This window comes from Rhinichthys klamathensis, unplaced genomic scaffold (assembly GCF_029890125.1).
Source record: "Rhinichthys klamathensis goyatoka isolate OS25496 unplaced genomic scaffold, OSU_Roscu_1.1 h1tg000076l_1, whole genome shotgun sequence".
NCBI classification, from domain to species: Eukaryota; Metazoa; Chordata; class Actinopteri; order Cypriniformes; family Leuciscidae; genus Rhinichthys; species Rhinichthys klamathensis.
In genome coordinates, this window is record NW_026606618.1 from 1,611,199 (window position 1) to 1,634,426 (window position 23,228).

Genomic DNA, 23,228 nt, shown 5'->3' on the forward strand with positions numbered 1-23,228 from the left:
AATATGTTTTAAAGATTAATCATATTTATTCATTCTGTTACATTATCATTCATACTTAATTTATAAATAAATAAATAATAATAAAACAGTTTATAAAAGGCAAGAGCATCTGTCGACTCCGCCCCCGCATCGTAACGTCAGCGAACCCTCGCTATGGAAACCAAATTGCGTGACGTAAACAAGCAAAAGGTTTTTTTAACCTCTATGGTTTTTACGTTGCTTCCATTGGATTAATCTTCGCTTTAAAATTATTTTAATTTAAGAACGAACGGCGGAGAGATTCAATTGATTGAACTGTAAGTATACTGCCATCCGCCTTAACTGTAAAATAACGAATATACATATTAATTTTTAGTTTAGAAGTTGTTTGTAGTTTGTACATCTCTCCATGTGTGTATGACTTGTTTTAGATGGAGGTGTTACCGGAGGCAGATTGTGAAGAGGACGCTACTATAACAGATGATGAAGAGGGAGTTCGAGAATTGAAGAGCAGGCTGTCTAACATACGAATAACCCCCACAGTTACACACATGTGAGGTTACTAAAGTTCAAACACATGTGGTAAACTCTTGTTAAAGCAATGAGCTGTGTTTCTCCATAGGAGTTCCTCCTACAGGAACACGTCGGATGTTTACAACGGCCTTAATCATTAGCTACTACAAACATGGGTGGTATATTATCAGGTCACTCATGTGGGGTAGTAGAACAAGGTCAAACACCTCCAACTTTTTACCTTTACAAAACTATAGGGTAACGTCCCAGATAGCATGTAATCATTGAAACAATGTTGACTCAGTGTTGATGCGTCAACGCTAATTGCATTGAATTAACGTTACAAAGTAATGTTGCTTTAATATCACTCTTGCACCCTCAGTTAATGTTGAAATAATGTTGGGAATTCAACCAAAAATCAATGGTAATAGTATTGATTCAACATTACAAAGTGATATTTTATCAACATCACTCTTGCACCCTCAGTTAATGTTGAAATAATGTTGGGAATTCAACCAAAAATCAATGGTAATAGTATTGATTCAACATTACAAAGTGATATTTTATCAACATCACCTTTGCACCCTCAGTTAATGTTGAAATAATGTTGGGAATTCAACCAAAAATCAACGGTAATAGTATTGATTCAACATTACAAAGTGATATTTTATCAACATCACTTTTGCACCCTCAGTTAATGTTGAAACTATGTTGAACAAAAAATCAATGGTAATGCTATTGAATCAACGTTACACTATGATTGATTATACATCACTGCTGTTGAATCAATATTGAAATTAACAAAAATACTCAATGGTAATATTGTTGAATCAACTTTACACTATGATGTTGAATCTACATCACTGCTGTTGAATCAGCTCTGAAATTAACAAAAATAACCAATGGTAATATTGCTGAATCAACGTTGCACTATGATTGATTCTATATCACTGATGCTGAATCAATATTGAAATTAACAAAAATAACCAATGGTAATATTGTTGAATCAACGTTACACTATGATTGATTCTACATCACTGATGCGGAATCAATATTGAAATTAACAAAACTAATCAATGGTAATATTGTTGAATCAACGTTACTATGATGTTGAATCTAAATCACTGCTGTTGAATTAACACTGAAATTAACAAAAAATAATCTTTGGTAATATGGTTTGATCAATGTTACAATGTGATGTTGATTCCAAATACATTTTGTTGAAAGACTGAAAAGGAATGTCAAACAATGTTGCCATCTGATGTACCAATTAATGTTGAAACAACATTATTATTTCAATCACACTTCAATGGTGCGTCAACAAATTCCTGACCATTTCAAAATTTGTCGAAAACCTTTTAAAATATAAATGACACCTTTCCAGCAGTTGAGTCAATTTATTTTATTCAATCAATCAATGACAACAAATATATTAAAATATCATTTTTTTTTAAAAGAAAGGGGGAGAAATAGGACAAAAGCATTTCAACCTTTAAAAATAAAATTGCCTTCAGAAGTCTGATGTCATCATAACTACAGGTCCAGCGGTTCAGGTTTTTAAAAATCTGTCTTGCATCATCAGATTCTGCCTCTTTTCCTTTGGGTTCTCTGAAATCTGAAAAAGAAAGCATGATGTTACTCAAGAACGAAACAATTCAGTTGTAATACATAGTCACATTCAATAATGTTAATATACTAAACACAATATGATTCACTTTTTTTTTTTTAAAGTCACTGAAAACAAAATATTCTAACTACGATTATAGTATCATAAAATTCTGTTTATTTATTTCTATGCTTTAATATCAAAAGAAAACACTAACAGGGGTGTCGGATTTTATCTCCAGCCCTAATAAACACACCTGAGGCAGTTAATCAAGGTCATCAGATCAATAAACACTTCCAGGTGCTGGAGCTAAACTCTTCATGAAGAGGAACAAACACCTCTGAGCTATAGCCATTAACTACATCTCAGTTCATTTTCTGTGAAACTACAGCATTCAAATAACACTTTTATCTTGTAGAATAAAAAATATCTTAGTTTTTTTCAATGAAAATTTCTTTAAAGAGAAATTCTGTAATCATTTACTCACCCTCAAGTTGTTCCAAACCTGTATGAGTTTCTTTCTTCTTTTGAACACAAAATAAGAAATTTTAAAGAATGTCGGTAACCAGAAAGTTGATGGTGGCCATTGATTTCCATAGTAGGAAATAATTACCATGGAAGTCAATGGCTACCATCAACTGTCTGGTTGCCAACATCCTTCACTCTATCTTCTTTTGTGTGCAGCAGAAGAAAGACATTCATACAGGTTTGGAACAACTTGAGGGTAAATAAATGATGACATAATTTTAATTTCAGGCTGAACTATCCCTTTAAAGCTGCATATTCACCTTATGTAGACCCTAATCTCTTTAAATATCACAAAATAGCCATGTCAGTCAGTTTCTTAATAAACACTAGATCTTTTTTTTGTGTGTGTGTGTTTCAGTGGAAACAAGCTAAACTGAATGGAAATCAGTTATTTCTCAAATTTAATACAGATTCAGGAATATGAATGATTACCTGATTAAGCAGTGATAAGATACAGGATATCATCAAGTCCCAGGTCAGGTGATTATGCTGTCGACAACAACTCAATGTATGATCAATGTCAGCATTATCAGGAGGGTGCTTTTTTAATTGTCCATCTTCATCTGCCTTCACTCCTACTAAAGGAGCAATGTGTTCTGCATGCAAGCACTGACCGAGACAAGACATGGGCTATGTTAACATTCTTGCTCATGTTCATGTCTCTTGACCTTAAGAAATCTGTTAAATGACATAACTTTATTCAGGAAATTCCTAATAAACTTTACTAAAGCAAGATGCATTTTTTAAGAATGTAGAAAAATAGATGCTTTATTCAAACATTTTAATAACTTTGTAATCTAATTACAGTGAGTAACAACACAAATCAAACGCAAATAAGCATGCAAAACAAAGGAACAGAGAAATAAGGTAGATGCACCATTGTTTGAAACTCTGCTAGTCGTGTAAGTATGTCAGGTGATTCAACAAACAAGACTTCTGTATAGGATGCACCTGTTTTCTCTCTAATGAGGAAGCATTAGACTACTGAAAAGTGCACATGCAAAGACAAAATGGGCGTTTACCAATCAGTGGCCAATTTCAAACTACAATACAGGTAAATGTTTTTCAACCATTTTTCAACAGACTTGCTAAAATCATGAAGGCCCACCCTTAAACCAAGCCCACAGTGGATTACAGCAAATCGGGTAAAGCGGTTGAAAATGCCCATTGTGGTTTGAAAACGCCCCACTGATCGAGAAACACCCACTAGTGTTCTGCAGAGATACGCCTAAATGATCTTGTGCTCATCAACTACAAATCACTGTTAGTTCAATGTCACTGTCTCCACTTATGTGTGTTGTTGGCTTTCATCAAAATGTCAATGCTGATCCAGCACACTTTAAACATTGAAATGTCAATCTCAACCAAAATGATGGTTTAGATCAAAACTCAACATTGTATCAATGTCACCATGCTATCTGGGGTTACATTCGTGTACAGAGACAGGGGGTAAGTTGATTTTAAAACCCACCCACCATGGCCTCAGTCAATAGTGGACTGTACCTTATAAGGAAGAATGTCATGTAGCTGGTCAAGAAAAGGCCCTGGTCAGGGTTATTATAGCTAACTAAATCTAAAACCATAAAAACATTTTCACTACTTGAAATAAAATAACCATTAACTCAAATTAAATAAATTGTAAACATATTATTTTATATAAACATACCAACCTTATTTTATTTCAGCTAGCTGCCAACATTTCTCATTTTCATTTAATTTAACTTGATGAACCAAAATACAAAACACCTTAAACTTTTTATCAAGTTCCTTAAACCATTTATGAACAATGTCTGCAGTGGCCACTGCAAGAGGTCACTTCCACCAGGGAACACCATTGTCATGAAGGGGTGTACCTGGTCTGCAACTATTTTTAGGTAGGTTACACGTCAAATTCACATTCACATCACCGTCCCTCCACCAGGTTGTCCTCGTCCCACATTGCATCCTGGTGCCATCACTTCCCCAGGTAAACGATGCACACGTACACGACCAGCCACGTGATGTAAAAGAAACGGGACTCATTGGACCAGGTGACCTTCTTCCACTGCTCCAAGGTCCAGTTCTGACTCTCTATTGCCTGCACTTTCGACAGTGGACAGGGGTCATCATAGGCACTCTGGTCGGCTGCTATGCAGCCCCATACGCAGCAGGGTGCGATGCACTGTGTGTTGTGACACATCCTTCCCATAAATACCATTACAATTTTGTTTGACTGTGTGCCACAGTAGACCTTCTGTTGGCTAGCTAGGACCAGACGGGATAGCCTTCGTTGCCCTTATGCATCGATGAGCCTTGGGCGCCCGACACCCTGTCGCCGGTTTGTGGTGTGTCCCTCCTCAGACCTCTGTTGGTAAATTCTCAACTCTGCTGACTGGGAGCAACCCACAAGCCTTGCCTTTTCAGAGATACTTTGACCCAGTCGCCTTGCCATAAAAATGTCAAAGTCACTCAGATCTTTATTCCTGCCCATTTCTCCAGCATCCAACACTGATTACGAAAACAGATTGTTTGCTTTCCATCTAATCTACCCAGACCTTAATATGTAGCCTTGTTAGGAGATGGTGATATATATTACATGCAAGTGATGCACATCATTTTAGGAGTAAAACAACAACGAAACATCTTTCTATTCATTGGTCTTTATTCTTTACTGTTTCAGAGCAAACCCAAGACCTCAAGTGGACCTTTCCAAATGTCCATCCTCATATAAGGAGAACTCCTCACAGGAGAAGCTCATGTTTGCGATGGCTGAAAACTTCCGTCAGCAGTATGCTCTTTTATATCCTGATAACAAAGTGCTTCTTCTGTGTCCTGTAAATGAGTGCGGTGTTCAGGTACTTACAGCAAATACGCTTTCCAGACATGGCAACATTACCACAAATGACTCGAATACTCTTTTGTTTTCTTGATGTTTTCTTATTTTACTCAACAGAAATTTGTAAGCACCACCTTGCGAAGCACATTGCTGCCGTATCCTGAGCTGTACGACTGGGAGGGATGTGCTAGTTTTGTGTCTGATTATCTCACGTTGGAGCTCTTGGATCCACCATTTGAACTTGTGAGAATTTCCGACTGTTTCCCTAATAATTGCGTTTAGCTTGATCTAACGTGACTTATGAGGGTTGTTTTCGCCTTTTGGACTCGAAAACATGTTTTTTTATTTTTTATTTCTGTTCTATTTAGCCCAAGCAGCTGTCATCGCCCACCTGGGTTCTGCAGACTCAGAGAGGCACATGTTTTGATTTCTCCAGTGTGCTGTGTAGCCTGTTGTTGGGCGCAGGATACAACGCTTACTGCGTCAGTGGGTACGCTACTAAAGAGATGTGTCTTCTCGATCAGTCACGGGAAGAATGTCCCTTACTGCAGACTCAAATCCAAGTAAGTACGGAGTTAAAACCATACACTAGATCACACATTGCATGTAAAACAAGTTTTATGGCACGTCAATTTAAACAACGCACCACTCAGTCAGTTTGTTTGATCATTTATATGTGATGATGACGACTTTAAAATGAGTTTTCAACCTCTTTCAGGCCTCTTGGCAGATAGATATACAGAGCAGAAACTAAAACCTTTACTGAAATAAAAATAAAAATAACTTATTTTTTATTTTATTTTAACTTGATGTACTAAATAACTAAAAATGAAATCAAATAAAAACACGATAGACAAAAAAAAAACCCTTAAAAATGACAAAAACAACAAAATGACTAAAACTTTAAAATGAAAATGGAAAATATACAAATAAAAAATTATACTATTATATATTATATTAATAAAATGTATAATAATATCTCAATGATACTAAAATAAATAACATTGATAGAGAGGAAATTAAATAAAATTGAGAATTGATTTTAAGCCTGACCTGTGACATGCAAATGGTATCATATTATAAATTATGTTAATAGAAAATCATAAATCATCATACATTTATTCATGTTGTTAGTTTCATATTCTATTGATATAAAATGAACATATTTGTACATTACTGGATTTTACTTTACTTAATATTACTTGTTACATACTTATTTTAATATGGTATTTCTACTTCAAAATTTCATGTTTTATTTAAAGGTGCAGTAAGCAATTTCTGAGAAACACTGATATTTGAAATCAATCCCAAAAAACACACCCCATTGCTCGAGCCTCGAAATGCAGGAAACTGCAATGCAAGGGGGATGTCTCTTTATCATAGCTGAATCTAAGCAAAATAATGCTTTGCGAAAAATAAAGCGAAGACTTTCAACAGCGGGTCTTAGAAATTCCTGCACCTTTAATGTTACTTGCAGTTACTTAGTGAAATTTACCATCAATTTTTTAATTAAGTAAAAATGTTTACAGTGTAGTTTGAGCAGGCTCTCTGAAGTATGTCCACAGATACCTTAGAGGTTGTAGACCATTTGTTGAAGACCACAGCTTTAACACCAATTTCCTTGAGTGGTCGTAGTGAAATCAGTTACTTCTGAAAACCAAAACTGGATGAATTCATGTTATGGATCATTTTGTATGACCTGCTCAGGGGAAAACAGAGGAACCGAAGAAGACATTGAGGAAATACTCTGTGAAACCCCCACGCGACTTGCACAGCTCCTTTGAAAAGCATCAAGAGGAGAAACGGCAGACAGAAGCTAAAGAAGCAGCGCTGAAGGAACAACTGGAAGCTGAGAGACTTCAGAAGGTTGGACAGAGAATGTTTCAGTAAAATTCAGTAGAGTTTTTGTTTTGCATTTTCACCGGTTCCTTTTAAACAGGAGAAAGAACGTCCACCACCCGACCCTCTTCTGGGCTTGAGAGTTCACAGCTGGGTTCTGGTGCTCTCAGGGAACCGGGAGGAACCTGAGAACTTCTTCATTGACCCTCTGACAGGCAAGAGCTACTCCACCACCAATGAGAACTTTCTGGGCATAGAGAGCGTCTGGAACCATCAAAACTACTGGGTCAACAAACAAGACTGCACTTTCGGTTGTGGGGTCAGTATCTCCTAGTGTGGTGGATGTGATATTAATGTGAGGATGACAAGCATTGGGAAGTTTACTGGGTCTGTTTGTGTCTGCAGGAGATGACCTTTGACATGGGCGATCTATCAAAGTGGGAGTATATGTTGTGTGGCCTAACTAGCCAATCAATGTCAAACATTTCTGAGCCAAAGACACTCCAAGAGTCAGAAGATGAGGAAGAAGTACAGAAAACCTGTTCTTTATTTCTAATTTTTTATTTAGTTTTGATCCCATTATTGATTTAAAGAGATAGTTCACCCAAAAATGAAAAATCCGTCATCATTTACATTTACTCACCCTCGTGTTGTTCCAAACCTGTATTTCTTTGTTCTGTTGAACACAAATGAAGATATTTTGAAGAGTATTTGTAACCAAACAGTTGTTATGCACCATTGACTTCCATAGTCTAAAGATACCAAAACATCTTCCTTTGTGTTCAACAGAACAAAGAAATTTATACAGGTTTGGAACAACTTGAGGGTATAGTAAATGATGAGAGATTTTCATTTTTGGGGGAACTATCTCTTTAACTATTGAAGGGCTCATTCCACACTAAACATGCGAAGAATCTATTACATCAGATGTAACCACCTATTTTTTTTTCTTCTCAAGGAGGAAATGGATGAGCTGAAAGTGTTTGAAATGCCTCCATCTTGGGTGACTAAAATAGAGATTTCACCCCCAGGTCAAGTTCTCACTCTCATCCCTTATCCACTATTTCTTGAGGCGAATTAATCATCAATGTTCTGTTTTTATTTTGTATCTTTATAGATATGGAAATGCGTTTTCCAGGGGGTATGAAGGTTGTCCAGTACAGGAAAGCCAAGCTGGAGAAGTTTGCCCCTTACCTTCAGATAGATGGTCTTGTGACAAAACTCACCATTTATAAAGACCTTGATTGTAAGACCTTTGCAGATGTTTTTGTTTTCAACATATAAAACATACCTTGTCATGTTGGTCATGTACATTTAAATGAACAAAAAATTCATGTTAAAGGCATAGTTCACCCAAAACAAAAATAATGCCTAAATAAATCAAATGTATTAATAATACTTTAAATAGAATTAACAATAATTAAAAATATTTATTATTTATAAGCATGTTCATTTAGCCTTTAATTTGTGTGTTGTCTCACTTTGTCACTTTCATAAATAAATATTATGCATATTAAAATATTATAAATATTCTGAATAAATATTATTTATTCATTTGCATGTTATTTTAGCATTTAGCTTGTGTGTTAACACTCTTTTTTTTATTTTTTTTTATCAGGCACACAACCCAGCACTGTTAAGGAATGGTTCAGTCACCGAGGTGACTGTCTTGACGAGAGAGAACTTCACACAGACAGCAATGTGACATCTGAGCATTTCAGGCCTGGAAGAAAGGATGCTCTCAGATGTAATCAAACACACATTTTCTATATATTACCGATGTCAGTAAGCATGGCTCGTTTCATTACTGATGACTCGTCAACTCTAATAATACCAGTTTTGCTTGGTTTGGATTTTTTGCAAAAATTAGATTAATTAGAAAACGGATTATTTTCAATTTAAATGAAATCACATTGCATTTTTTTCCTATGTGCGTTTGGTAATCAAATTAGTTGAAACATCAGTTCACAAAAAAACAAGCCTGGCATTTTAAAAGTTTAATTTTGTTTAGGCCACAGGTACGTCACTTTAGTTCCTGAGACGGAGCGCCAGATGGACTTTTATAGTCATACTCGCACTGACGGTCTAGCCAGAAGAATCGAGAAGCCTTTCGAAATGACAGAAACCTTTGAAGATCGGACTGACTTCCTCTTTTATCGACATGTTGTTTACGGAAAGCAAGTCAAAGTGATTTGGGCTGGAGAGGCTTTTGAACAACGGCCTATAAGGGTAATGCTCTCTCAACAAACAGGCTTGACTTTTAATCTTTAAGCAGTTTAACCTTATATTATCTTGCTGGTATAACATTAACCAACAGTATACTAAAAGCTTGGCCTTGCTAACAATAAACAAAAATGGTCATGGACATTTTTTTGGGGTCTCCTACAGAGGGTGGAGGAGCGGTTCCACAGAGATCCTTCTAAGCCGGCAAGTAAAGATGTGGCTGAACGGGTCTTTATGATGTCTGACAGACGGATCCAGGTGACCTATCATCTAGAGGACGACAGGATCATCCCAGCTTGGCTCAACTTCATGAAACCCAAAGAAGCGGCAGACTCGCAGAAAGCACAAGCTTTTACTCCACAGATGGTTTCTGGCTTTCAGGTCTGATGTCACACATAAACAATTACTATTGTCAGATTCATGATCAAAGTAATACAGCAGTGTTTTATTGGCACCTTAAAAAGCCCCAAAACAGATAATACAAAACATACAAGAAACAAAGAAAAATCTCAATAGACCTTTTTATGATAAAGTCAACGTTTTGAGAATAAAATCAAAACGTTACAAAAATAAAGTGGTAATATTTTATGACAATAAAGTTAAAATTACGAGAGTAAGTCACAGCGATATGAGACTAAAATCGTAATGTGAAATCAATAGAAAACAGTTATGTAGAAAATGTAAAAGCGACAAGACATTTCTATTTCTGTCAAGTCCATAAAATATCATTGGTCCAAATCTGACTCTAAATAATGGAATTTTATAGAAGTAAATTATAGAATTGTAATTTTTGGGTGAACTGTCCAACAGTCTCATGACAATTCTTAACTATTTTACGCTGGCTGGAGACAAACTGGTGGCGAATTCATATGATCTCATTCATACAATCTCGTTTTGTATGATCATGTTTGTACGTTTTCGTATGACCTGCTAATTTATCACTCAGAGTTAGATCTAGGGGTGTGGTTTATCACAGATAGTACTATTTTCTGTGAATCCAATTATATGTACGATCTCATTCATACGATCTCGTTTGTACGTTTTCATATGACCAGCTATTTTGTCACTGAGGGTTAGGTTTAGGGGTGTAGTTTATTACAAATAGTATGCTTTTCTACGAATCCAATTACATGAATTCGTACGAACTTGCAACTTTGTAAAATACTTACATTTTCTCTTGTGATCAGGCTGGAACAGTCTTTTTAAGCGTAGCATATGTTCTGATTTGCTGTGATTTTGTCATGTCACAGCATTTTCGCAGCAGATGGAAAGATTGTCACTAGAACTTCAATATCAATATCATAGTTCATATTTTGTTGTCTTTGTGTTTACGGCTCGTTTCTTTTTGCATGTTCAGGTGGATCGTTCTGCGAAACCCTACAAGAACTTGAAGTTGCATGAAATGCTTGAGCAATTGATGAAAGACGAGGAGAACGTTGAACTTGGGATCAGAGATTCGGAAAAAGCGGTATTACAGTTCACAAGCACAACAACAAATGTTTTTGTTCAGCCGATCATATTGACGTTAGCGTGTGTGTTTCAGGTAAAGTCCATTCTGTCTTCGAGAAAAAAGGAGGAAAGTAATACTGATCTGCTGGTCTCTATATACAACACTATGAGGAACAAGATGGCACATCAGCACATGGAAGAAAAGGTGAATCAAGGCTTTAAACGGTCAACCACTTTCATCGCACTGATCCAAACTACCACCTACCTCTGGTACCTTTCTTTCCTCAGGAACGTATGGCTAAAGAAAAGAAGCAGCGGCAGAAAGAGAAAGAGCTGGACCTGTTGGCTCCTTTTCAGGCCCGACTGGGACTACCAGAAGCCCTCACGCACCAGGAAGCACTTCAGTTGCAGACAGAGTGTCTGACTGAGTTTAAACAGCTGCTTAATAACAAAACCAGCCGTATCCAGAGCAGAATCGAAAAGGCAAGCTAGTTCAGTCAAGAAGATTTAGCACCTTCTTAAAATACTGCATAAATTCATAATTGCATAGATAAATCGAATAGATAATAGATACTGTGGATGGAAACACTGTTCACGGTTCTTTTTGGCTAATACACTTCTAGTGAATTGAAATCATCTCAAACTTCTTTGTTCAGGAGATAGAGGAGTTGCAGAAGAAGCAGCAGTGGTACCAGAAGAGCCAGCTCCCCTTGACCGCTGAGGACGATTACCTCGCCTACTACTCTGAAGCCATGTTCAGGATCCACATCCTCAAAATGAGACTCAGTCGGTACGCTTCTCAAATCATTTGCCGAATTCTGTTATGACAACAACTTTTTGGAGTATCTCATCTAGTTTTTGAAAACGGTACAACTGTATGCAATTTAACCAACTGTAGCCAATTAATTTGGAGGCGTATGGGCAGATCTTCGCCTTGTTCATTGGCTTGCGAACAAGCACGTTGGTACATTTTGCTTTTATAACAGTAAATCTGTATGTTGTTTTTGTAGACACAAGGAGAGGGGTCCTCAGAAGACTCTGGCCCTGGTGGAGAATCTAAAAAGACATCCAAAGTTGGCCAGTCACTCATTGTGACACAAGACAAGTGTATCCTTGTGGTCTACCACACAATTATATTACTATCTGGGACACTATCTTTCAGGACATATCTCTAACCGTCACATATGAGCTCAATAAAATGTTCTGTTGCATCATTTGAGAGGTTATTTTCTTTTTGACAAATGTCGAGACACAATAACTGATAAACAATCAGAAGTTGTTCAATGTCAAGTGGCTAAGTCACAATTATGCACTACTGTTCAAAAGTTTGGGGTCAGTAAGATTTTTTTTTTATGTTTTTGAAATAAGTCTCTAATGCTCACCAAGGCTGCATTTGTTTGATCAAAAATACAGTAAAACTAATTGAGATATTTAAAGGGGTGGGATAATGCCCCAATTTGCTAGATGTAAAATAAGTCTCTGTTCTCCCCAGAGTGTGTATGTGAAGTTTTAGCCCAAAATACCCCACAGATCATTTTTTTACAGCATGTTAAAATTGTCCCTTTTTGAGGGCCAGTAAAAACGTCCCTTTAAATGCAAATGAGCTGCTGCTCCCGGAGCTTCAAGAGCTTGTGTGTGTTAGCAGCTCCGATTACCTCTTGCAGACAATCACTAAAATGTCAGAAACTGTTCTGCCTTTTATCTTTAAACTGGAGTCGGACAAAGATGGAGAGACTCAAGAAGTGACAACATGTAGAATGCAACAGGATGTTTCTGAATGGTTAGTTGATGAATTTATGTTTCTGATGTGGATTTAACCATCTTCAAGTCTTTGATTAGCATATTGTGTCATGATAATCTAAAATCTCTTGTGTGGGAACTATTGTAAGATGACTACAGAGTGACATGCTATTGCATTTGTGTTACATACTGTATTGCAATAAATGTGAAAAGACGGGTGCAACAATCTCGAAATGTTTCGACTTTAATCTCGAAATGTTTCGACTTTAATCTCGAAATGTTTCGACTTTAATCTCGAAATGTTTCGACTTTAATCTCGAAATGTTTCGACTTTAATCTCGAAATGTTTCGACTTTAATCTCGAAATGTTTCGACTTTAATCTCGAAATGTTTCGACTTTAATCTCGAAATGTTTCGACTTTAATCTCGAAATGTTTCGACTTTAATCTCGAAATGTTTCGACTTTAATCTCGAAATGTTTCGACTTTAATCTCGAAATGTTTCGACTTTAATCTCGAAATGTTTCGACTTTAATCTCGAAATGTTTCGACTTTAATCTCGAAATGTTTCGACTTTAATCTCGAAATGTTTCGACTTTAATCTCGAAATGTTTCGACTTTAATCTCGAAATGTTTCGACTTTAATCTCGAAATGTTTCGACTTTAATCTCGAAATGTTTCGACTTTAATCTCGAAATGTTTCGACTTTAATCTCGAAATGTTTCGACTTTAATCTCGAAATGTTTCGACTTTAATCTCGAAATGTTTCGACTTTAATCTCGAAATGTTTCGACTTTAATCTCGAAATGTTTCGACTTTAATCTCGAAATGTTTCGACTTTAATCTCGAAATGTTTCGACTTTAATCTCGAAATGTTTCGACTTTAATCTCGAAATGTTTCGACTTTAATCTCGAAATGTTTCGACTTTAATCTCGAAATGTTTCGACTTTAATCTCGAAATGTTTCGACTTTAATCTCGAAATGTTTCGACTTTAATCTCGAAATGTTTCGACTTTAATCTCGAAATGTTTCGACTTTAATCTCGAAATGTTTCGACTTTAATCTCGAAATGTTTCGACTTTAATCTCGAAATGTTTCGACTTTAATCTCGAAATGTTTCGACTTTAATCTCGAAATGTTTCGACTTTAATCTCGAAATGTTTCGACTTTAATCTCGAAATGTTTCGACTTTAATCTCGAAATGTTTCGACTTTAATCTCGAAATGTTTCGACTTTAATCTCGAAATGTTTCGACTTTAATCTCGAAATGTTTCGACTTTAATCTCGAAATGTTTCGACTTTAATCTCGAAATGTTTCGACTTTAATCTCGAAATGTTTCGACTTTAATCTCGAAATGTTTCGACTTTAATCCCGAAATGCTAGGTTTTAATGCACCCTTGCTGAATTAAAAAAAAATTTCAATCTTTTAGGGCTGTGTAATAAAATACTATTCAATACAGACTGCTTTACATAAATCTATATTGTAATAGTATTGTGCCCTACATAGTCCTTTGAAGAAAAAAATCAGAAGAACATCATTGTATAGTTTGTTAAATTATATAAAAAAATCTTTATTGCCATTTTCACTATAGATTATACACTTAAACTTAATAGCAACACTTCAACACTAATCCGAGTTGGATAATTAAAAAAAAACAATGCATCAATAACCAACATTCTACTGAGTGCAAAATGTTGGGAATATTATTAAAAGAAAAACTGAATTAACAGCCTTTAGTAATGCAAACTTTATTTACATAAAAAGAAAGATCCAGTACTTCATGCCATGCTCCTTAAGAGAAAGGAATCAATCCTTCAAAAGTTGAGCTTCAGAGACGCTTGGAAGAGAGAGAGAGAAGAAAACAGCAAAAATGGCAAACAGTGTTGAACAGATAGAGTTGAGACCAAGTGAAAGCGACATTAATTTAGATTTCTCTAAAATGTCTATTTAAAAAACCAAAACAAGCTTCAGTTACACATTACAGCATTCTGCACAAGAAAGCTGTACACTGAAAACCCTAAATGACACGTAAAAGCCTGGTAAGGTTAGCCAACATATGTACAAAACCAACTCTGCACAATACTAACATACAGAAAATGTTTACTTAATATTATACAATGTAGACAGACCGGGTTATTTATTTTTTAATCCCTGTTTCGCATAACCGTAATCTATGCACGCGCTCACCCTGAAAGACGTGGGGATGGAGTTTAGGGGGAGTCGGCTGACTATCTAGTGCGTTAGCGTAAAATGAAGACGAGGCGCTGATCTACTGCCGGTTGCTCTTTATCCTCTCCAGCCGCTTTTTGAGGTCGTCCAGGTTGGAGGCGGGGGAGGACGAGCGGGTGGGGCTGTTGGAGTGGGACTGCTCCTGCTGGAAGTGCTCACGGGACTCCTTCAGTTGGGACAGTTTGCTGTGGAGCATGTCTGTGGAGGAGGCCACCGATGGTCTCAGGGAGCTGAGAGGAGGTCGGTCTTCCTCCGGCTGCAGGAGCACAGTTTTATTTACAACATATAAAAAGCAGTTGCAAATAATTTTACTATTATTAAAACTTAGTTGTTTAAGTAGCAATATGTCAAATATTGTCATCATAAAAAAATAAAAAATAAAAAAAACACTGTAATTGGTTAACAGACTGTTTATCAAGAACAATTACCAAAAATCTAAATTTTTATACCTCACTGATATTTAATATTTTAATAATACTTTTTGGACTTATAATTAATTTTAAAAAAAAAATAAGTTCTAAAAATTAAGGTATTGTTAATAAATTAAAGTTTGATTTTCTGGAATTTTAACATTAGACTGTTTATCATCAATAACTTTTTTAATATTTTTTATTAATTAATAATTAAATTAGTCTACATTTAATGCATTAACAATGCCGTACCAAATTTTAGGACTTAGTAATTAATAATAAAAATAAGCGTGCAACTGACTAATATTTCTCACCAATAATTAAAGCAAATATCAATATTATTTATTTAATGTATTATGATACTTTAATAATTCAATAACTAAATAAGTTAACTAATTCTTAACTAAATTTTAGAATTTAAAATAATGTCAAATAGTTAACAATAAAAAAAAATGATTTACATTGTTAGCTATTAAAATAACTTATATTATATAAATCCTAAAATTGCTAAAGAATGAATGCATAAATTATCAATATTTTTAGATTCACTGTAATTGATAATACTTTTAACAATTTTATGATTTATTGAAATGTTTTTTTAATAACAAATAATTAAGTCTTATTGTCAAGTAATAAAAGAATAACTGTTTTACTGATAAATTAGTCATTAAAGAATGCTGGGTGCCACAAGTCAATTTTTTTTTACTTTGATATTATATGCAAATGAGGTGATTTATGTGAATCCAATACAGTTTCATTTCCTAAAGATTGTAGCAATATGACAATGAAACGAGTCGATAACTGTAGTCAATAGTGTCTCGACTTAAGTTAATAAGAGACAAACCGTTGAGTTCTCAAGGCCGCGGCGCTGCCGTAAGATCTTCAGTCTCTCGTAGTAAGCGGCGGCGTTCAGATCTTCTCCGTTACTGCTGATGGGCACAGCGCTGGAGCTCGGCAGATACGAGTCTGTGCTGTGCTGAGGGATGCCTGAGACACAACACACACCTCAGTGAGACAGAAAAATAAATGAAGGCAACAAGAACACTTGAAGAGGTTTCATAAAGGTTGGTGTGATTCACCTGTGGAAGTCTGGATTCGGCCCTTTCCTTCACGCTCGGACTCAATCACGCGAAGTCCTCGCTCCACGTAGCTCTGGAAGAACTGGGACGTGTTCCTCAAGAAGGGCTCGAGGTCTGCGTCCGAGTACTTCTGCTTATATTCATACAGCTCCGTCAGACCCTGACAAACAACATCCTCGTTTGAATAACGCATCAAGTAGACGATGGCAAATGATTCTGGTTATTTCCTAGGGCTGGGCATTGACATTTCAAGATTTCGCTTCACAAGCTCACGATTCGATACGATATAGATTCATTTGGATATACCGTATATCAGATACAGTGCATGCCAATGCTATTATTTCCCACAACATTAGACAACACTTTCCCAAGCTGCAGTGTTACCTCTTTAGTGTTCTCCTTGGAGCCAATCTTTTTAAAGATCTCAGACAGGATGTCACTCACTTTGGCCTTGATCACTTTGTCATCCTATTCAAATTGAAATACAATTGAAGAAACCAGATCAACCACTGAAATTTTCTTAAGATTAATTTTTCAGTTGAGACTCAGCAGAACATACCGATCTGAGGGCGCCCTTCTCTGTGCTCTTGTCAGACTTGAGTCCCGACAGGTTTACAGAATGCTTGACCACCCGCCTCAGGTGCGCCTCCAGTTCGGACTCATTGCGGTTCTCAATCATGGACATGTGATCTAATATCTGAGAGAGACATTGACGGATCACTTTTTCAGCAAAAGCAAAGTTTGATGGAGAACTTCCAGGCTCTATTAGGGTCTCAAGCGTACCTTGGATCCGGTGAGCCTGCAGAGCGTGTGGAGCAGTGTCTTCAGTGTCCGGTGGGGAACGTCACTATTGAGCTGTTTGAGCTTCTCTTTGGGGAAAACCTTCATGAAGTTGTGCACGTCCAGCAGGATGCGGTCCAGATTAATACGGTTGATGGTCTGAGGCAGGTAACGGATCATTCTCCATAGACACTGCAGAGAAAGGTCATGTGTGAAGAACATATGAAAGCAAAACAATTTCAAGTATTTTTTTGTATATACACCAAAAAAATGTTGTATTATGCATGTAGTATACTTTAGCATTATGTATACTACTATAATACAACTATAAAAAATACTATTTTATTTTTTATAGTTGTAGTTTTTTTATATAGCTTTAATGCATTTTATTTCGGCTTTGTTAATTTAGTACTTAAAACTAAAATAATTGTTGCCTTGGAAAAAACTTTTGGTTTACTTCAAATTCAAGTAACTTTCAAGGATACCCTCAAATTCAAGGACTTAAATGTGAGGACACTTTTCAAGTGAGAGCAAGGGTACATGTTACCTTGTACGATACATTGTAACAGTTTTCATGTGTTAAAACACAACTATGCAAAAAAGCATATGACAGATCTGATATTCTATTTGTCATATTTCTGTTTTGCATAAAACTGAAGAATATTCGGTACATCCAATACTGTATTCTAAAATTATCTGATATTGACGTTTGCATGGATTTTATTGAAAAGAGCTTAGGCTCATGCAACCAGAAGTTAAGATATACGAATATGTTTTAAGTTTTTCTTGCCTCATGGGTTTACATTATCTTAACACATATTTAACAATATAGTCATTGACTAAACATATTTGGGTTCAGTGTAAGCATTGAAAACATATCACAAAATAGTGCAGATCAAATACATTATAAAACATTCCAAATATCTTGAAACTTGCATTTTCCAGGCATCACGTTTCAGCGGTTTCAGCCTATTTTTGCAAAGTTTCACAGTGTGTCTGTGAAACGTTGAGGGACCATCATCAACACAAAGTACCTCACGCGGGAAACACTTAACGCAACGTGTAAATTCACGTAACTAACAGAAAATCAAGCAAGCTAGTATGCATAGGCCACAAAGTGTTGAAATAACACATTTGCAGACCGGAGGGAATAATATGGATTTTTTTTCCAGAAAACTTCTTGCACAAAATAAATTCAAGCACTTTCAAGGACCTGTATCTCTATGCATGTATATTTTTTTCCAAGGACCTGTGGGAACCCTGATCTAATATTTATATTTTATTACAGATTTATTTAAATTACAGAAAATGATTTTTTAAAATAACGTTTGTTTACAATAACACTGACTTGGAGACTTGGAGAAATAATTAGTGCTGCCATATTTTGTGGATGAATATAGATGTGAATGGTTATTTTATTTTTTTATGTCTAAAAACAAAAGCCTATCAGCTCATAAAAAGGGCAGATGAAATGTGTTGAAGTAACCATTTTTTAACTGTTCAGGCTGATGCCAATTTTGTTTTTACATGATGTCACCTGGGAGCATTCATAAAGTTTCCAAGGTGCAACTATGAGTTGAAAAATTATAGTAATGGTTTTTACTAGTCAGAAAAGTGCAATTAAGATAAAATGCAGCATTATTGAGAAGGATTCATCAGTGCACGTCATGCATCCATGTTTAAATGTTATTTTCTCTACCTCTGAAATGACCTTTCTGGGTGTGTGAGTAGAATTAAGCACATTTAATTTCTTTTAATGATAAAAAAAAAAAAAAGAAGATAAAATTAAGGTCGCACCTAAATATTTCCCACTTAACTGACATGACTTCTGGGTGTGTAATAGAATTCTATAAAAAGTAAAGGCAAATTAAATAATTTTAGCCATCATGATTTGACTGAAGCGTGGAAAGTGAAGCATTTAGGGGGGGATTCAAGAGTTCTGCCTACAATATGATTCAGTTAAAATATCAATATACATATATGCACAAACAAAGTGATAGTTGTACCTTCATGACAAGTTCGGAGAACATGGGGGAGCCGGCGGTGCTGATAAGACTGTCCTGCAGCAGCACCAGCAAAGCACTGGAAAGCAAACCATGACCTTTAATCTACAACCGTTGATTACGGTGTTTTGTGTACTACGCTGTAAAAACACTGCACAGGTTCCTGTAGGTGGCCTGGCTCCCAGCAGAGCTGCACTGCTAACCTCAGAATGTTGGTCTGGTCGGATTTCTCCAGCACCCGAACCATAAGCAGATTGACGGAGCGAATGAGCTGCTGTCCGTCCTCGATGTCCTCCACTCTGGAGTCCAGCATCAGCGTGATCAGCCCGTGCATCAGGTCCTTCAGGACGCCCATGGAGGCTTCCCGTGCTAGACTCTCCATCGAGAACAGCTGGAAACAGAGACACAGTGACTCAGCACACCAATGAACGATGACTTTTGTTCGCTTTGCAGACACTCAATGCATTTTAATGCGCAAATGATTTTCTGCAAACAAAAGCTGATTGTTTCTGGCAATACAATACTAGAGGTGTTCAGAATTTCTCTTCCCAAACTAAAAGTAAAGCAGCACTCACAGAGAGCATGTTTCCGATGATGCAGCTGTAGAGTTTGAAGATGTCCTTCTTGTCCAGCCGATCGTCGGCCATGTGCGTGTTGTAAATGAGCCGCAGCTGCATGAAGGTGGCGATGAGGAACTGGTCGATGTGTCCAGACATGGCTTCCGCTTTGTCCGCCTGTCTCAAGACCTCATCAATCTGCAGGATGTCACAGGGAAATATCTTACGCATATTCATTTGGCCAAAATCCCTTCATTCTAGAAACATTGTCCCTGGCTATAACATGGTGTAACTAAAAGCATATCAATTCTATGAACTATGAAGGTGGGATATCCAAACCATTGAAGCAGGACACCCACCTGTGCCAAGGCCTGGATACTAGTGTTAATGTCCCCACTGGCCACCTGTGAGATGACGAAGTTGATGGTGGAGGCAGTACTATTGTGGATGTCGTCGAAATGAGGAGAGACCGGACGAATCCTGAAAACACCAAAAATAGGATTTAAACCATTTAACAAGAGTGATTCACCACAGCATTTCAGATAGGGATGGGACGATACACTTAAACTAACGATACGATGCACCTCGATATGCCAGGGTCACGATACGATATCAAAAAAGGGGGAAAAAAGAAAAAATTTTTACTGTATAACAACTTATTTATTTTTGTAACTTACAACATTTTTATGGTGACGTTGGTTGTTCGTGTTTGATGTGTTGGATGTGGTGTACGGAATGACAGCATGGCATAGCTTACACACAGTCTTAGTCTTGTCAGTTACTCTATTGCCGTCTTTGTCTTTAATGAGAAAGCCAAAATACTGCCAGACATATGACTTGTATCCAGGCGGAGCGTCCTCAATTTCGACCTCATTTGACTCCATGGTCGGCTGTTTGGGGGCAAGGCAGTTGGTGCTAATGCTAATATTTGTTAGCTCGCTGTAGACTGCAGTGTTGATGTTGCAACATGCGCTGTCTTGACGTGATGACGTACCGCACCGTTCCCCGGACATATATATATTTTTTCATTTAGTTTTACCCTGCTTGATCAGCAGATGGTGCTGCCAGCCTGCCACCATAGACTATGTCTGCCCCATATACATACACACACACATAATACACTAAATTATTTATATACCGTAAAACTTCAAATAGTAGCCCGGGCTTTTATTTTCCCAAATCGTCGAACTGCACCGGCTTGTATTTGAGACAGGCGTCTATATGAGACAGGCCTTTATAATTTAATGTTGAGATGTTTCTCATTGATTGTATAGGCCCATCTCTAATCTCTAAAAATCTCCAAATGCTCCACGTGAAACTGCGGTCTTCTGACCTTTTACTATCGTGTCAATTGATTTTGATTAATATGCGCGAGGGAGAGAGAGCAAGACAGTGCTCGTGTTGTTTGAAGACGTGAGAGTGCGTCTCTCTCTCTCTCTCTCTCTGCTCGTAACGCGCCCTGTCAAGCGCAGCAGTCATTCTATTCTACATCACTCACCGATCAAAAAAGGCTTTGGAGGGACAAAAAATTTGCTTTGGCTACCGCCAAAAAGCGGACAATCTGACGGTTTTAGAGGATTAAATACAACCCGAAACTAAAAAACAGACCCGGCCTCTATTTGAGACCGGCCTTTATTTACTCAAACCTGCAGCCACACCAGGCGCGTAAAAGAGACAGGCGTCTATTTGGGACTCGGCTATTATTTGAAGTTTTACGGTACTACGCAAATCATGCAGCAGTGCCATCTATCTTTATTTCGCAATCCATTTTTTTCGACCTCGATGCGTTTCGTCACGTTTTGTATCGCGATATTTTGTCAAACGATATTTCGTCCCATCCCTAATTTCAGAAGGCAAAATATTTGCATGTAATATACATTTAACTAGCACAATAGAGGTCTTGATTTGAGGCGAACTCTTACTTGAGCTCAGGCATCATGACTGGCTCCAGAACTTCATCCAGTTTGTGCTGCACCAGGTCAGGGATATCACTGGCACATGTGTGGTTGTTCTCGAACACGTCCAGATCCAGCTGAAACTCTTTAGTGACGGAAGGAGACGACTGCTCCAAGTGAGCGTTCTGTGCCCGAGCTTGACTGTTGAAAATGGAGGAAAATGTCACTTCAGATGCATTTTTTAAATTATCCCCCCAAATTCTGATTCAGTACCAGCAAAAAAGTATTAAAGCGTATATCCACTTACAATGATTTTTTGTTTGTTTGATCCCTTTGTAAAGTTCAAACTGCGTTTCAATTAAATGATTTAAAACTGGTTCAGTGATTAATTTGTGCCCTCACTCAAGTTTGTATTAAACATTTCATAAGTATATGCATGTATACATTGGATAAATGCTGTTGATTCGAACTTTCTATTAAAAGAATCATGAAAAAAAAAAAGTTTAACTGTTTAACATTGGTAACATGAAATGTTTCTTGAAAAGCAAACCGGGATCTTAGAATATTAATGGTTGCTGAAAATTCAGCTTTGCATCATAGGAATAAATCATTTTAAAATAGACAACAATTAGTAAAAATTTTAATATTACAATTTAAAATGTTTTATATTAAATAAAAAGCAGCTTTGCGAGCATAAGATTTTCCTTTCTTTTACCAAACTAAATATATTTCACTAGTATATTGGTGCATAAATATAGTATTTCACAATTATAAAGTGCACAAATGTAATATTTTTCATTATTCATTTTGTGAATCACTGAAAACGTGCTTTGCTTTAAAACTATTTGTACTGCATTTTACTCCTTACATTAAACAATTTTAAAATCACAAATACATAGAAGTATCAAACGAGGCGGAAAAATATTTAGCCATTTCAAATTAACCGTATAATCTAATAATCTCTTATATTTCAGTCCAGTTTTTTTTTGGTGATCTCTAGACCTCCAGGATGTCAGATGCCTTGTGAGCAGTGGCTACAGCAGTACGGCAGTACTTACATCCTGTAAGTGCGATACATTATTCTGTCCATGGAGGGCAGCGAAGAAAAGAAAGGAATAGTAAGAGAAGAGGAGAAAGGCTCAGGATTAAGAAACAACATGCAATGACACCAGAGGAAAGAATGAGACTGAGACAGAATTAGACTGTAGAAAGTATTACACATGGGTGAAGAATTCCCATTTTGGCAAACTTCCCCATATAATACCCTTGCATTTCAAATGATCATTTAAGAGTGCATGACTTGACCTAACGGTACATACTTGAGCTTGTTGGGCACTTCCTCTTGAGCAGGCTTGCGGAGGAAGGTTGCATTGGGATTGGTGGGTTGCTCTCTCTGGGGTCGCTCCTGTTTGGTTGAGGGCGCGGGCGTCTTCTTGGCCGAACGTTTGATTCTCTCCTCAAGCATGCTCATTTCTTTCTCGGAGAGCTTGACAATGATAAAATAATTAAAATTGAGTTTAGCACAAAATCACATCCAACATGAATCTTTCTTTTTTTTTTTTATTACAGGTAGCGAAGGTG

The 23,228-nt window shown here is 36.7% G+C and overlaps 2 protein-coding genes across 6 annotated transcripts in view; one reads left to right on the plus strand and one right to left on the minus strand.

The window, feature by feature from the left end:
• Positions 1-204: 204 nt before the first annotated feature.
• Positions 205-12,078, plus strand: ccdc135 (coiled-coil domain containing 135). Of its 2 annotated transcripts, XM_056250863.1 has the most exons (18): positions 206-296; positions 411-532; positions 5,286-5,460; positions 5,559-5,684; positions 5,810-6,004; positions 7,149-7,307; positions 7,381-7,599; positions 7,686-7,808; positions 8,239-8,311; positions 8,398-8,526; positions 8,899-9,027; positions 9,292-9,509; positions 9,669-9,884; positions 10,861-10,971; positions 11,047-11,157; positions 11,241-11,435; positions 11,609-11,742; positions 11,963-12,078. In XM_056250863.1, exons 2-18 carry the CDS (start codon positions 411-413, stop codon positions 12,045-12,047), a joined length of 2,520 nt encoding a protein of 839 aa, XP_056106838.1. In that variant the 5' UTR covers positions 206-296; the 3' UTR covers positions 12,048-12,078. The 2 variants fall into 2 exon arrangements, with proteins under 2 accessions (XP_056106837.1, XP_056106838.1); XM_056250862.1 differs by having other exon boundaries at positions 205-296; positions 10,861-11,157.
• A 2,346-nt stretch (positions 12,079-14,424) lies between these two features.
• Positions 14,425-23,228, minus strand: part of ckap5 (cytoskeleton associated protein 5) — a 28,508-nt gene continuing 19,704 nt past the window's right edge. For 2 of the 4 annotated variants that reach the window (XM_056250867.1, XM_056250864.1), the window contains 13 exons: positions 22,967-23,133; positions 22,706-22,729; positions 21,675-21,848; positions 20,112-20,232; positions 19,771-19,950; positions 19,399-19,586; positions 19,199-19,274; positions 17,196-17,384; positions 16,972-17,109; positions 16,797-16,880; positions 16,413-16,572; positions 16,178-16,320; positions 14,425-15,179 (listed from right to left, as the gene is read on the minus strand). In XM_056250867.1, the coding sequence (XP_056106842.1) occupies positions 14,964-15,179; positions 16,178-16,320; positions 16,413-16,572; positions 16,797-16,880; positions 16,972-17,109; positions 17,196-17,384; positions 19,199-19,274; positions 19,399-19,586; positions 19,771-19,950; positions 20,112-20,232; positions 21,675-21,848; positions 22,706-22,729; positions 22,967-23,133 (1,860 nt within the window). In that variant the 3' untranslated portion in view covers positions 14,425-14,963. The remainder of the gene's footprint in view (positions 15,180-16,177; positions 16,321-16,412; positions 16,573-16,796; positions 16,881-16,971; positions 17,110-17,195; positions 17,385-19,198; positions 19,275-19,398; positions 19,587-19,770; positions 19,951-20,111; positions 20,233-21,674; positions 21,849-22,705; positions 22,730-22,966; positions 23,134-23,228) is intronic. The other 2 variants (XM_056250868.1, XM_056250865.1) reach the window with 1 other exon arrangement.

Bases quoted from the DNA above. Each gene is read 5' to 3' on its own strand.
- ccdc135 (XM_056250862.1), top strand. From the start codon at position 411: ATGGAGGTGTTACCGGAGGCAGATTGTGAAGAGGACGCTACTATAACA. The intron at 6,005-7,148 runs GTAAGTACGGAG...TGACCTGCTCAG, and splicing joins TACTGCAGACTCAAATCCAA to GGGAAAACAGAGGAACCGAA. The intron at 8,312-8,397 runs GTCAAGTTCTCA...GTATCTTTATAG, and splicing joins AATAGAGATTTCACCCCCAG to ATATGGAAATGCGTTTTCCA.